Genomic DNA, 16,510 nt, shown 5'->3' with positions numbered 1-16,510 from the left:
TTCGTTATGAAAAGGTTTTTAATAATTAAATATTTAAATGCCATATTTTCTAGATCTCTGAGCAGTTGAGGGCTGTTTGTTAAATATAACAACGGTATAGACTCTGCCTGGAGAGCTGGGTCTGAGCTTGACTGTATTGACTCTTAACAGGTGAGATTTACACTCGTAAAAAGACAGAAAGGAGAAGAAACTGCTTCCAATAGAAGGCTAACGGCAGAACTGACAATAGTAGAGAACAATTGGATTAAATATAAAGTATTTTTTTAAGAGACTTAAAAGTACATACCAGTTTAAAACATGAGACATATTGTTTTTGTAGTCTGAAATGAGAGTTATAACATTAAGCATAGGTATATTTAAGTTACATGTATGATCACACACAGAGAGTGAACAGGAATTGGGCAAAGTGGCTCTTGATGGGCCCTACCAAAGGCATGCCACTGTGCAAAACACACATGCAACAGAGTCAGCAAGAGGAATTTAGTGAACAAAAGCATAAATAAACTGGGGGACAAGGCAGGGTATACCTCAGTAAAGATGGCGGAACTTGGTCACCTGACCTGGCTCGCAGACAAGATGGCGGCAAAGTCATCTGACCCCAATCAAAATGGCAGCAGTCACATGTTGTATGGAAAACCCACTCAGTTAAGATGGTGGTGAGGTCACATGACCTCAGTTAAGATGGTGGTGAGGTCACGTGACCTCAGTTAAGATGGTGGTAAGATCACATGACCTCAGTTAAAATGGCAGCAGTCACATGTTGTATGAAAAAAGCCACAATTTTTGGCTGTGGGGATTTTAAACTTAATAATAAGAGAGACCTAGAGGCGTGATCCGCCCTGTCGCTGAGCCACGATGCCACAAGTCGTCATGTCACAAGCCACAGGGGGGAGCAAAAGGCTGGGATTGAAAATGCTGCCTCGTGCATCCTGGCAGGGTCCATTTGCCTGTGCACTGACAGTAGTTAAAAGTTTCCGTAGACAGTAGTCAGAAAGCGCCCATAAAAGTGGAGCTGGCGGGACACTGGCAGAATGAGGGTAAGAGCTAAGGCCTAGGGTGTTAGGGCCTCTAAAAGTGTTACACCTTAGGGGGGACAGACCTGGATGGCTTGCTACCCATAGCTGAAATTGTGAAAACCCGCGAAAGGGTGATACCACAAAGTCTATAACGAGGGCATCTCCTCTTATAGGTGGTGTGCAAATGGGAGTGAACACCACAGGACCTGTGAACTGGGCGTTCCCTGACCCTGGGTGCAGTGTTATGGTCTGGCTGGATCTGGTCAGGGTCACTCAGAAGCCAGATAGGCCAGAGGCTGTACTGAGTGTCCTTTTATAGTGAGGGGGAAAAAAAGGAAAAGAAAAGAAATGGAAAAAAAAAGAGAGAAAGAAGGATCTGAGGGACCCTGGGCCCTCAGTCATGGGTGGATTAGCCCTGGGCCATTCCAAACACAATTTAAACTGAGGGAAGCAACCATAACAGAATGGGCGAAAGTTACCAATCGAAGCTGGTGTTATGAATATAAATCACATTGTAGAAATCTGACCCAGGGAGAAAGGTTCGGGGCAGGAGAGCCTATCCGAGTCACGACACCAAATGTTAGGGATTTATGCAAAGGAGTGGAATATGGTGGGTTTGAATAAGAATGGCCTCCATAGACTCATACATTTGAATGCTTGTTCACCAGGGAGTGGCACTATTAGATATTTCAAACTCTCTTAAATTCCAAGCATCTAAGCCTGCCCCTGGAACATCCCTAGAGTTTTGGTTTTGTATGTGTAATATATACATACATATTTTTTCTTTTGAGAGAAAAATATTTAGATTTTTATTTCAAGTTAAACTTCTTAGGGTTTTTAAGGGACAGGCATAAATTCCTTGTATTTTTTTTTTTCTTTTAAGACTTATGGTTAGAGTTAAATGAAAATTTTGCCTTTTGACCATAATTTTTCACAGACTCTTTTTAATGGGCTAGTATGCGGATAGTTAAAATTCATATGTGAAATAGTATGTATTGGATCTGCTCCAAATTTTTTTAAGAGGTGATGTATATACTTGTTTGTTCTTTTTGAGTTTTTGTAACTGTTCTTTGATGTTGAAGTAGTATTTTAACATCTTATTTTTCCCAAAGACATTTAAAAGAAGAGACTTCCTTATGTTTTCTTAAGAGTAAAAAATGTTGAAAGTGGAATCTTGTAGAATGTGGAACTTTTGGCTTCTGTGTAGGCTGTCCCCCTTAGTCTTTGAGTTGGTAACCTGGAGTTAATATAGATGAGTGATTATGATATAAGAGCCACATAGAAATTTTGTTTGTAAAATATGCAAGCATACATTTTATATTGTGTGAGGTATGTGTAGGTTTAATGATCTGTTCCTGTGCTTTCTGAGTTCTCCGTGAGTCAAATGTGTATCCTAACTTTTAAGGACTCTTTAAGACAGTCTCTTTTTGCTTAAGAGAGGTATAGGATCTGTTGTCAGTTTGGTAGGTAGAGTTATGAATAATTGAAATTACCCTTGAAGTGTTGACACAACATTACTGTGAGTGTATTCTACACAGCTGTGTTTTTGCTCTATACTTGAAACTTTTTGTTTCTTCAGATGAAGTCCAGGTGAAGAAGTTGGTTTGTGTTTAATGGTTATGTTGATGTTTATTTTTTGAAGGCATATGTTAAACATCGAAACCTTGCTGTACTGGAAGATTTCCTAATTTGAGATAAATGTGGTGATTAAAGGAAAATTTAAGGAACGAGCAGGTGCCTGTTTAAAGTTTCCTATCAGTATAGTTTGAAACAACATCACCTTATTGTTAGTCCTTTCTTAACAAAATAATTATATGTGTTTGTGTGAGTGCCTGCATGTATGTGTGTACACCAGTTGTGTGTCTGGTGCCCACAGAAGCCAAAAGAGGGCATCCCATTGCCTGAAATGCTAGCTGCCATGTAATTCCTGGGAACCAAACCTGGGTCTTCTGCATGAGCAGCAAGTGCTCTCAACCACCGAGCCATCTTTTCGTTGACTAGACATTTCTTATTGAAGGTTGAGAGTATTGTCATGTTTGGTAGTATTGTCTAAATTTGCAAATAAGTTTAAAATCAATGAAAATATTAAGTTCTTTAAAAGAAAGGACAGGTAATTCAGGGTATTACTGTTGGATAGTCAAAATTATTAAATTTGTGGTCCCAAGTACACCAGTTTTCCTTAAAACCATGCTGAGACAGTGTATTCTACACTTCATGTATTTCCTGTTTTGATGCTTACATTTTGAAATCTGTGAGGTTCTGAGGCACAATATGTTAAGTTTAATATCAGGACCTTCTTTGAAGAGTTTTAGCTTTTGTTATCCTGAGGAGAATGTATCCATCATTCTTCTGGTTTTGTAAACTTCAGTGCTGGAAGGTATTCTTTGTATGCCTTGCTTTTCTACTGATATTACCTATGTACAGTCCTCGGTAGAACTGAGGAAAAGAAATGTTTATCAAGATACTTTCAGTACAATTTTATTTTTCAGGGAATCTAGTTGAGAAATCTGGTAGGAAACAGATTGAATCTAAATGGAGACCATTGATTCTTACTACATAGATTTTCTTTGACGTGAACAGACACTGAATACTGATTTAAGGGTAGGCGATATCTTTCTTGTCTTAAATCAGTCATTTTTATTTTTCATTTTATTTATTTATTTAGGCCAGTTATTTTAAAAGTATGGCATTTGACTAGTGCACAATAAAGTTTGAGAAACTATCCACTAACTTCTGGTTTACTTTTTTCCTTTTCAAATGCTTTAAGAATATATTACGCAATGTTAGAAACATTTAAATGATACTCTCAGAATTATCTTGGAACAGAAGACTGTGATGTGAGGTTCAATAGAACCTTATTCGAAAGAGAGATTAACATATGAAAGAAAGCATTTGATAGAGGAAATGCTGCAACCTGCCCAGCATAGGCTGGCATGTAGAACATAAGGGAGAAAGTTTGAGAAATATGGCATAAAAGTCCTCATCCTTCCTACAGCATTAGCTATCTTTTTTTTTTTTACATTTTATTTAGTGTGTGTGTGTGTGTTTGTAATATATGTGGCAGTCAGAACAGTAGGGGGCAGTTGGTTTTCTCTATCATGTGTTAGGTCTCAGGGATCCAGTTCAGGCCACATACCCTAGCTGGCACGCCTGCCACTGAACTGTCTTGTCTGCCTGCCGTTTAGTTTCTAATATTCATCACAGGTCTGGCCTGCTTCCTCCTTGGAAGTTTATTCATTTTTTTTTCTTTTTATACATTTTTCTTTGTTCCCCTCCCTGCCTCTGCCCTCTCCCATGGTACCCATGCTCCCAATATACTCAGGAGATCTTGTCCTTTTCTACTTCCCACGTAGATTAGATCCATGTATGTCTCTCTAAGGGTCCTCATTGTCTAGGTTCTCTGCGATTGTGATTTGTAGACTGTTTTCCTTGTTTAAAAACCTCTTATGGGGATGTTCTATCGGGAACTCACCAAGGCCAGCTGGCCTGGGTCTGAAAAAGCATGGGATAAATCCGGACTAGCTGAACATAGAGGACAATGAGGAATACTGAGAACTCAAGAACAATCGCAGTGGGTTTTTGATCCTACTGCACGTACTGGCTTTGGGGGAGCCTAGGCAGTTTGGATGCTCACCTTAGGAGACCTGGATAGAGGTGGGCGGTCCTTGGGCTTCCCACAGGTCAGGGAACCCTGATTGCTCTTCGAGCAGATGAGGGAGGGGGACTTGATCGGGGGGAGGGGGAGGGAAATGGGAGGCGGTTGCGGGGAGGAGGCAGAAATCCTTAATAAATAAATTAATTAAAAAAAAAAAACCTCCTGTGCGTTAGTACATAGAATTGTCTTTCTGGGTCTGGGTTATCTTATTCAATATGATGTTTTCTAGCTCCGTCCATTACTAAGATATTCATTCTTAGTAAACTGCTTCTGCTTCTATTGTTATCACTGTGTCCCTGTCTAAGCTTTTGTTCTGTTGCCCAAGAGCCTGGAAATCGTGCTGGTGCACAAGAATTTGTTTTCCATCCATGTTAATTTTATCACAAGTGCTCACCTATCTCTGTATGCCCACTGAGTAGCTGGAACTTGAAGTCCTCTAATAGGAGAATTTGCTTACAAGTTGAGTCATTTTACTTTCTCTATAGAATTTCTCCATTGTAAGGTACAGTTCTTTAGCTATTCTAGAAAGTTCTTACTCATCTTTATGCTCTCTCCTATGCTTTTAATGTCTTGCATTTTGTTTCTTATTTAATTACATGTTGTTAAGAGAATGACTTCTATAAGAGGTCAACAAACTAACTTGGTCACATTGAGCTCCAGGATAGATTTGATACTTCTAAACATTGTTGAAATATTATTATCTTGTTGTATGAGGCTGCTTGTTCATTTCCTGGCCACCCAGACCCCCGGAATAATCATATAGAATCTATATTAATTAAATCACTGCTTGGCCTATTAGCTCTAGCTTCTTATGGGCTAGCTCTTACATCTTAATTTAACTCATTTCCATTATTTTATATTTTACCATGAGGCTTGTGGCCTACCGGCAAGTTTCCACCTGGCAGCTTGCAAATTCCCTTTTTGGTGGCTACATGGCATCTTATGTGACTCGGCCTTGTTTCTCCCAGCATTCTAGTGTCCCATGCACGCCCCCCCCCCACCTCTATTCTGCCCTGCACAGGCCTAAGACAGTTCTTCATTAACTAGTGGTATTCACAGCATATAGAGGGGAATCCCACATCATTTCCTGATTTCTGTAATACCATTTGAAATTTGTTGAGACTTTATACTGTTGTATACAACATACTGTCTTAAAACTATTTCATGATCAGCAAGATGGATGACATAGCAGGTAAAGGCTACCAAGCCTGATAATCCTGGGATCCAATAAAGTAGGAGAGAACCGCCTCCCACAGTTGCCCTTTGATCTCCCTGTACCATGGCGCGCGCGCGCGCACACACACACACACACACACACACACACAGAGGTGTGCATATACACATGTGCACGCATGAGTGTGCAATGTAATTAAAAATTTCAAATGTACATAATGTATATTTTTAATCATAAAGTGTATGTTTCTGTGTGTGTCTTTATTGAATTTTGATAGGGGTAGGGTTTGGGTATGGCATGTGAATTGGGCCATCAGTCATTGATGTCTTTGTACTGCACATTTCTTTCCATTTCTTTCTGGAGGTCTGTTTTAATTTTTAATTTTTAAAGCCATGCATATGAACGAAGAATTTTTTATATATGTTGTCTTTTATTATTGTTTAGAATCTTTGCTTTAAGTCCCTTTTACCTTTTGCTCTAAAGTCTGTTCTGACTGATATGATAGAATTGTTATAGTTTCTAGCACATCTGCTTATTTTTTGCTGGAAGATTTTATTCTATACTTAAGAAACTAACATTGGTCACAAGTGCTTTCGTGTTTTTTATTTTTCTCATATAGGTCAGTTTCTTGAGTTTGATTATCTGTGTCATTTCTAAACAGATAAATATCATTGTGTTTTGTTTCAGTTTTGAGTTTCTTATTTCTATGGATCACTGATTGAGTAAAAGATGGCTTTACCTCGGCTCACAGGAGCTTTGCGCTCCTTTTCAAATGTCACCAAGCAAGATAATTATAATGAAGAAGTAGCTGACTTAAAGGTAAATGTTTTTAGGTGAAAACCATTAAAAACAAAGAGTATGGGTGAGTATTTGACATTTCAGTTTTTAGTTGTATGTGCTTAAAATGAATATTTTATCTTGTTTCTGTTCTGAGAAGGAGATTGAGTATACTGTTGTATTATTGAAGTATACTTATGTTAAGCACCTCTGACTGTTATCAAAGAGAATAATCAAATACAGGCCTTCATGTTTTCTGTTAATTTTGTGATTTAGTTTACCTTTATTTTGAATCAGCTGGACATGTTTTTAGGTCTCCTGTTAAATTCTTCACACATGAACCTTAACATAGGAATATAATATTAATTTCAGGTTTTATAGTTGGTCTCATAGTTGACATGTCCATATAATTGGTAAGAGTACATTCAGTGCTTAAAGAAGTTAGTTGTAAGGCCTTATTACGTTAAAAACTTTAGAAATAAATGGTAATAATAAAAATGTATGGAACTCCAGATTCTTTAACAGTAATGTAGCTAACTGAAATGACTGATGTGGACAAATTCCTTACATGACTGAGCTTTATATTACTTAGCAGTAAGTTTATGTTCACTATAAACATAGCTTCTGTTTGGACAATGTGGTTAGCACTTTGGAGTTTTATGGAAAGAACGCCAATCACTTTTTATAATAGTTGAATGACTGCAATTTCTGAGCAACAAATTAGAGCATGTGGTTTCACAGTGAATTTCTTCTGAAAGTAAACTTACTTATGTAGGTAAGTTTTATAAAATAAGTGAATGTAATTATAAATACATTATGAAAAGTAAGTTATACTAAGACGCATTGCAAATTCTATGTAAAATATTTGTGAGACTAAGAAAAGTTCTTAATCTATGATACATTAATTTATATAGAATAATATAATACGTTATAGGTTTGGTGGCTCTGCCAACACAAATTTTGTATTCTGTAGAGTGGGAGTTTAAAATTCAGAATCAAGGCAAAGATTCTTTTCCCTGGAAACTCGTCTGTGAATTGTAGATAACAGCCTTCATACTGTATCTCCTAGGATCTTTCCTCTGTAGAAGCTTATCCCTGGCATTCTCGAGTGTCCATAGTTTGTGTTTCTGTAATTAAACCAATCAGATAGGACTATGATCTAACATTAATGGCTTGCTGAGGTATTGGAGGTTAGGATTTCGATATGAATTCTGAGAAGCAGTTTAGCTCATAATATATAGATTTTGACTAGTTTGCAAATGTAAGGAGTTTACTTATTTTAATCCTTAAATTATAGTATTTCTTTCTGAATATGATTATATTGTATACTGTTTCAAAAGGTAAATGAGCAAAAGCTGTCATACATATATATTTCATATTAAGAATGAAATTTATGGAGTCTTAAATCTGTAAATGATACACTGACTTTTAGCAGAGAAGTTAAATGTTTGGCATCATAATCAAGGCTTATAGTCCTCATGATGTATCTACTGTATGTGGGAATATTGACAGCAGTTTATGAAGATCTTAATGTTCTTCTTTAAAAGAAAAATTTAAAGTTTTTTTTTTTTTTAATTTTTGGCTTTTCAATTGACTGTATTGCGGAGTGGTAACATAATTTCCTGGTATGCTGAACTTCATTGATGCAGTCTTTATATAGTGTTACAGTTAACTTCTTCACCTAAAGATTCACTCAGAAAGTAAAGATTATTATTTACCAGTCTTTTGGTAGACTTCCCTCTAATGATGCAGAATTGTGTCAGACCAGGAAACAGTCTTCATAATGATTCTTACATTTCTCACAGTAATAAATACAAAAATTATAATACATATTCTTAATGAATATTAATATAGTTTGTTTTCTGTTTTTACTTTCCTATGGCCTTGCAAATTATGCTGAAATAGTGATAATACAAAAGATTTTTGCAGTTTAAAAACATAAAGACTACATACCTTTCCCCCTTGTTATTTTATTTAATATTGTAGTATTTTAAATACTTTTGCTATCCGAGGATGGAAAATACCATATTCAGTAAATTTTGTTTTAATGTGCCTTTTTAATCGCAGATAGTGTTCCCCATATACAAAAGTAGAGATGAAAGTTAAATGAATCATTATACTTATGATCTTATTATAAACAGCTAAAGTCATTTTATGGCCAGTCTATATCAAATATACATTTTCCTATTCTCTTCTTAACTCAAATTGTCCAACCTCACTTGAGATTTTAAAATTGAAGCAAGAAAGTAATGAATAATTAGCATCGTCAGTGCAAGCAGGAGTAAAGTTACAGTTCTTTGCTTGACTCACCAGTTCTTTATTTTGTTAGATTGCTTCATGACTTTTATCTATGGATTAAAGGCAGGGATCTGACATGAAACTTTTATTGCATTCTGTAATCAATTCTTGAGAAGGAAAAGATTTATGGTTTCAAGAAAAGAGTGTATAAAGAAAATAATCTATATCTACCCTTTAGTTCCCGGGTCATGCTTTGGAAAACAGTGTTGTTTAAATGTGTTGAACTGACTAAGAAGGGGACTCTAATAGTCTTCAAATGCCTTTTGTCAAAACATTTTTTTTTCAAAACATATTTTTATAATCATTATAAACTGTATTAATACAAACAGAAAAGGAAAGGAATATAGTGGGATGTTTTCATGTGAGCTTAGGAATATTGAATTTCCTACTTTGGTATATGAATGATCTTGTTTTATAATTAAAATAGTAAACATTTATTTTAAAACATTTTTTTTTCCTTTCACAGCTCAATTTGTGACTGCTTAAATTCCTTTTGAGAATAATTGATTTATATTTGAGTACGTACAATTTTGAATTCTGGGTAGTGCAAAATAGCTATTATGTAATGCAAATCATACATGATAAATAATGGATTGGAGAAAAACTTTAACCAAAATATTTTTATGTTATACTCTTTTTCAGCTGAAGCGATCCAAACTTCATGAACAAGTTTTAGATTTGGGCCTCACATGGAAGAAGATAGTCAAATTTTTGAATGAAAAACTAGAGAAGAATAAAATGCAAAGTATAAATGAAGACTTAAAAGATATACTGCAAGCTGCAAAACAAATCGGTATAGTCCTTAACAAAACCAATATGGTTCTAAAATAGATTCCTTATAAGTTATATTTTGCTATATACCTTAGTAATGTATGGTAAAAATCTGCAGTTTCCCACTAGATATTCCCGGTTGCATATAGGACAGTCTTATCTGTTAATGAATGTAGGACAGTGTGGCAGGGGTAGAAGTACACAACCTATTGTATACAATTAATTGCTCCAAACATTAAAAGTTCAGTCTCCCAACAGATGGCCACCTAGAGCAGAAGAGAATATAACTTGTACTTCGACTGCTTCAGCTCCCAATTTTTACGAACATTCTCATTAGTTGATTATATTTACACAAAATTGTTACTTGAAATTATAATACTTGATATTTAATGCAAGCTTACTCTCTAAAGGTTACAAACAAAGCTAAGTAAAACTAAGCTGAATTCGTAATAAAATTTCTAAGTTTGTACATTGGGATGCATGGTATCATTCTAAATTTTTGATAGTTAATGCTTCTGTAGTTCCATCTTTCTCAAATTCATCAGGTTTATACTTCCAGAATTCTGAACTCATTTTCTGTCTCATGTATTCCTTGCCTTCCCCAAATTATCTTTGCTTTCCCCAATGAGCTGCTTACTGGTGATTTTCTCTGACTTCCTCACAATTTCCATGCCTGTGTCTGGAGAACTGTATATCCTGCTCACTGTACTGGGAAAAATTTCCCTACCATACTAGAGATAGATGCTCCTTGTCATTTGAACTCAACTAGAACATTGCTTCGTCACTGTAACCTTCGGTAGACTTCCATCTCTTTCTCCTCCTCCTCCTTTTTTTTTTTTTTGTAGATTTTCAAGATATTGGTGAGTGTTTCAATTATATTTCTTTGAATTGAAGACTGTAATCATCAGATTAAAAAATTAGTGTCTGGGCTTCAATATATCATTTAAGTCTTATTTTATAATCCAGTATAGTATTGAATAGACTGTCCTTATTGTTAGACTGAAAAGTAAAAGATATGCATATTTTGCCTCTTTTCTTTTTCTGAAGTTTTAGAGCAGTAGGAAAATTTGGGTTTGCATGAGTCTAGGGGAAACAGAGTATGATGTGAAGACATTTATGATATTTTTGGCAGTCACACTGTTTTAAGAATGTTGAAAAAAATAATAGTAAACATACAAAGTGTATGGTTTGCCCTGATTTGATGTAACCCTGCTGCTCTTATTATCTTCATTTATAAGAAGTTATACCAGGTTTGAATGAGGTCTTTTAAAATACTATCCTTAGCTCTGTTATAATAATACTTCGGAATACTTAATGAAATCACAAATGGAATTTTGAGTTTACTAAGTACCACAAGTAAATTTTTTCTTATATTTCAAAAATTGCAATTAAATTATTTGTCCAATGTTTGCTGTTTACAAGTCACATACACAACAAAACAGCTCAAGAGGTTAAAAAGATTCATGCAGTAGAGATAGAAAGTAGACTATAGGAGTTACGAATGGCAAGCAGATGGGTCAATAGAAACTAAAGTTCCCTAATTTTCTCTAAATACATATCTTTCTCAGGGGCAGAATAAAACATTTGATTTTAACATCACAGTAACCGAATGGTTTTATTCCAGTTGTAAATTGAGGATTTGCCAATATTCAGGGTTGAAAGAGCATCAATGATTTCTAGACAGTTTTAGTTTTCAGATTATGTACTTTGGTATGTAGGTAGTATTCCAAGAAAGTAGTTTGAATGTTTTTAAAAGAAAATATAATTACAAAATAAGTCAGGCACCTAATCTCTATTTTTGTAAACATGTTTATACCAACTTGCTTGTCTTACTGTCTTTGTTTTAAATAAATGGAACAAATTTAAGTAAACAGTTCAAAATTGTAATGTAATTTTCATATGTGAAGGTCAGTTATCAAATGGTAAAACTATCATTTTAAGTTTGAACATAACATATAAAGCAAAATAAATTTGACTGCATTGAACAGTTCACTATTAATATAAACATAAATGATTTATTACTTTACTGAACAATGAAGCTCTAATTCATTAGAAAACTCATTTATTAGTTGGCTACTTTTAACTTAATGCTTTTTATGTAAGGGCACAAGTTTTGATAGATATTTTAATTTGATTTTTAAATTTAAAAATTCACCTTTTTGAAGAATTTCTTAACTACTAGGAAAGGCTATTGAAAAAAGTGAATTTTAAATTCTTGCGGGAGCTGCTTGTTTGTCCCGGCCGCCCAGAACTGAAATAATCACATAGAAACTATTCATTAAATCACTGCTTGGCCCATTAGCTCTAGCTTCTTATTGGCTAACTCTTACATCTTAATTTAACCCATTTCTATTAATCTGTATATCACCACGTGGCAGTGGCTTACAGACAATGATTCAGCATGTCTAACTCTGGCAGTTCCGTAGTGTCTTCCTGACTCTCCCTTCTTTCTCCCAGCATTCCCTTTAGTTTTCTCTTCCTAGCTCTGTTCCCCTACAGCTCTGCTATAGGCCCAAAGTAGTTCCTTTATTAACCAATCAAAGCAACACAGACAGAAGGACCTCCTACACCATTTCCCCTTTTCTGTTTAAACAAAAAGGAAGGCTTTCACTTTAATATAGCAAAACTACATATAACAACAGGTATCAAGCAAGAACTACAGTTACAATACTTATATCTACTTTATCTTTTATCATAACTAAAGAAAACTATAACTATAAATTCTTCAACTCCATCAAAGATTCCAGAAGGATATAATATTACCTAAGTATACAGGAAGTACATTTTAAGCCACTTCCAATACTCTAGAAAGGACAGAGATATCTCGCTACCTGGATAGTCACCCAAAGTTATTCTGTAACATTGGGGCATCCATCTTTAGCCTATAGGTCATAGTATCCAGCAGATTTTTTCACAAAACAGGAAATTTTAAAGGCAGTTCCACCTATACTGGCAGTTTGTCTGTCACATTTTTCTGTGTCCTGCAGAATGTCTAGCAGACTCTTTTATGAAGCAGAAACCTTGAAGGACCATCTCACCTTTAGGCAAGTTCAGCAGTTATTTCTCTGTGGATCTTGCATGTACAGTTAAGTAGTCCAGGAATGAGCACTTTCTTGCCCAAATGGCTAAGGAGCCTCTTTGATGCCCATCTTCCTCTTGAAGTAATTTATGCTGCCAAGAGCAGACATGTTTTATTGTCATGAAAAGTCCTAAGATACTATATTTTAAATGCCATAATCTTAAGGTCTCTGAAAGATTTGAAGAATACCTAACTAACTGAAGTATATCTTTGTTTGTCTAGAAAACCTAACTAACATGACTACAAACTTGACTATTATACACGATTGTCTATTAACCTGTATTTCTTAATTATACATTGCATTTTTAAATAAGCTAGACAAACATAATACCCTAAGATCAGAAATACATATATACGGTATAACAAAATTCACCTTAAATTTGTATCAATAAAGCAAGATCCATACCAATGCAGATCTTTATAGCATATCCCTCTTTAAATGTAAACAAACATTTATAGACAATATTTGGGAGTATGGGCATAGTTCTGTCCGTACTGCTTCCTGCTGTTTGGGCGCACTGTTAATTAGGTCTTTCACGGTGTATCCTGAATGTTAGGTTCATCTCAATTAGGAGCTGGGCAAAGTAATTTTTTGAGGGTGTTCATGGCAACCTTTCAGGGGGTCATCCTCTATCAAACCATATTGGTTTGGAAGCAATCCACAGGTTCTCATCCTCTGTGGAAAGAAGAGAAGAACCTCTTTTCCAAAGCAACCTATCCTTAGACCTAAATTTGTAAATCATGATATCATTATAATATACATGCTTGTTTAGTTTAGCAGCCCATATAATAAAATGTCTCTCTGTACTTAGCTCATCCACAGACAAAAATATTCAAAGATAACATAGTAATATACATAATATAGACTCTCTGTGAATTTTCCATTTTTATGTGGTTTATTTTTCTTTATTCCTTTTAATCTATGACTATCTGTACTCTGTCTCTTTAAAGATTTTACCCTTTTCTTTTAAAGCATTAACTTTATTTTATGACTCTCTATACTCTTTTTCTTTTCTCTCCCAAGCCTATGTACATTTATCCAACACCATGACTCATCTGGATTTGTCTTTATTGCAATATCTATAATTATTTTATGACCAGAAGCACTTCTTAAAATGCTAACCACTTAAGAATCTAAGCTGTGACATTACTAGGTCAAATACTGTACTGCCTGCTCACTCAGCACAGTCCAGCATGACGGAGCTGCTTACTGCCTCTGAGAGACATGCATAGTGCCCCATCTCTAACTACACAGCTGGTCCTTGCTGCCATTAAGCAAGTTGCAGCATTCTCAGAAACCACACTCAAATGCTTCGTCTCTCCAAAGACCCAGAGGTTTCGCTGGCAGCATAGCCCAGAAAGCCAGCATTTTAAAACATCTATGTTTTTTTTTCTTCTTCTTCTGCTGCCGAGTCAGGAAAATTTCTTCTAAAGGAGCTGAGGCATGCTGCCAGCAAACAACAAGAAGCTGTGTTAAACTCTAATTTTGTGTGTACAATTTCTTTTCATATTCTCTCATGTTTTTAGTGGATTAAGCTAGCACACATTGGTGTGCCAATTATTTGCAAGAGCCGCCTGTTCATCCCTTCCAGCTGTGTAGAACCGAAATAATCATACAGAAACTATATTCATTTAATCTCTACTTGGCCCATTAGCGCTATTTTCATTTTGACTAACTCTTATATCTTAATTTAACCCATTTCTATTAATCTGTATATCACCACGTGGCAGTGGCTTACAGACAAAAATTCAGCATGTCTAACTCTGGCAGTTCCGTAGTGTCTTCCTGACTCCACCTTTTTCCTCCCAGCATTCTGTTTTGTTTTCTCCGCCTAGCTCAGTTCTGCTATAGGTCCAAAGCAGTTCCTTTACTAACCAATGAAAACAACACATAGACAGAAGGACCTCTTACACCATTAAATGTTTTATACAGTAAGGTTCTCTTAATATTTAGGAGAGTGCGTGCTAGCCAAACTCAGTTCTGCTCTTTCTCTGCCAGGTAAAAGTGATTCTGAGAAAGACTGTTACACTTTGGCTCTTCCTAAGCATTTTGGGATGTGCTTTACAGGTTATTGTGCTTTCACATAGGTCAGTTGTATTGAAACCATTGCATTTGATCTGTAATGATTTTTCTGAGTTTATAATTTTTCCCTATTGAAAGTTAACTCATGAATTTTCTCCTGCTTATCATACATGTTAATAGTACTTTTTATGGTAACTGGTGGTTTGAATAAGAATAGCCCCTATAGACTCCTAGATTTGAATACTTGATCACTAGGGAGTGGCACTGTTTGAAAAGGTTAGGAGGTAGTGGCCTTGTTGGAGGAAGTCTGTCCTTGGGAGTGGGCTCTGTGGTTTCAATAGCCCATGCTAAAGTAACCCAGTTTCAGTCAGCCAGTTGATCTCTCTCTCTGTCTGTCTGTCTGTCTGTCTGTCTGTCTGTCTGTCTGTCTCTTTTTTGCTGTCTCTCCCTCTCTCATTCACTCTGCTACTGATTAGGATTAATCAAAATATTGCTCTTAACTAATCAGTCACCATGACCATGGCAATTCTTATAAAAGAAAGCATTTAACTGGGGTGGCTAACAGTTTCAGAGGCTTAGTCCATTACCAACATGGTGGGAAGCATGGCAGCATGGAGGCATGGTGACTCTTCACAGCAATATAAAACACAAGACAGTAATATGCACACATTCTCCATGTTACCCCAAGATTGTTCCATAACTTTACCAGTTACTTACCTACTATTAGAAAATTAAGTTAAATCCATGTTCAGTAATGTAACATGTTTCTTCTATATTTTTAAAGCGGTTTATCTATCATTAAGATTTATTTAATAAATAGAACCAGACACACATCTACTTTTTAGGAACTTACAGGGAACCTAGTGCAGTGAGAAAAATGTGAAATAAAGGATTGCTGTGAGTCTTGTTTAATGACTTATTTTCAGTTGTTTCTTATACATTTTCATGCTTGAGTTCTTATTTTAGCATGAGCAAGATTTTTTTTAAAGAACAAAGTAAGGTAACTTAATAAAGAAGTTTTAATAAATTGTTTTTATAAAGAAATATTACATGCTGAAATGTTGGATATAGGTATAAATTGCATTGAAATTTTTAAAATTTTGTTTTATGGATGTGGGTATCATGTATATCTGTATGTTTGTATACCATGTTCATGTAGTACCCATGGAGACCAGAAGAGCATGGTGAAGGTAAAGATGTTGGGATCTATTTTGTGGGTCCTTGGAATAAAAAGTAGATCATCTTCTGTAAGAGCAGTCATTGCTCTTAATTGCTGAGCTCCAGTCTTATGAATTCCATTTTTTGTTTAGAGTTTTGTATCAACAATACCAACCTTGTTAAATTACCTGTAGAAATATTAAAAACCCAAACCTTTAAGCAATGTAATTTATTTTAAAAAGTCATTTTTTTTTTAATACCAGGTGGTGTATTACATTGTACAGGCTGGTCTTGAACTACTGTGCTCAAGTGATCCTCATGCCTTTGCTTTCTTAGTAGTTGACTTTATGGGTTCCATGGTATTTGGAGGGTCCTCGTCCTGAATAATAAGACATTGTTTGTAGTTAGAGTAGAAAACAAGTACTAGATAGTAGGACTAGAGGAAAGCAACCAAACAATAAAAGATGGAGTCAGTTCCTGCTCTTGTAGGAAGACCCAGCTATCTGAACTGTTTAGTATTTTGAGGGATGAATTGAGCTATACTTTCAGGAAGATGCAA

The 16,510-nt window shown here is 35.5% G+C and overlaps 1 protein-coding gene across 3 annotated transcripts in view; it reads left to right on the top strand.

The window, feature by feature from the left end:
- Nucleotides 1-16,510, top strand: part of Ascc3 (activating signal cointegrator 1 complex subunit 3) — a 293,022-nt gene that overhangs the window by 10,042 nt on the left and 266,470 nt on the right. For all 3 annotated transcript variants that reach the window (XM_075944106.1, XM_075944115.1, XM_075944122.1), the window contains exons 2-3: nucleotides 6,533-6,664; nucleotides 9,563-9,713. In XM_075944106.1, the coding sequence (XP_075800221.1) occupies nucleotides 6,575-6,664; nucleotides 9,563-9,713 (241 nt within the window). In that variant the 5' untranslated portion in view covers nucleotides 6,533-6,574. The remainder of the gene's footprint in view (nucleotides 1-6,532; nucleotides 6,665-9,562; nucleotides 9,714-16,510) is intronic.

Source organism: Microtus pennsylvanicus, chromosome 1, assembly GCF_037038515.1.
Source record: "Microtus pennsylvanicus isolate mMicPen1 chromosome 1, mMicPen1.hap1, whole genome shotgun sequence".
NCBI classification, from domain to species: domain Eukaryota; kingdom Metazoa; phylum Chordata; class Mammalia; order Rodentia; family Cricetidae; genus Microtus; species Microtus pennsylvanicus.
This window is presented reverse-complemented; position numbering and strand designations above follow the sequence as displayed.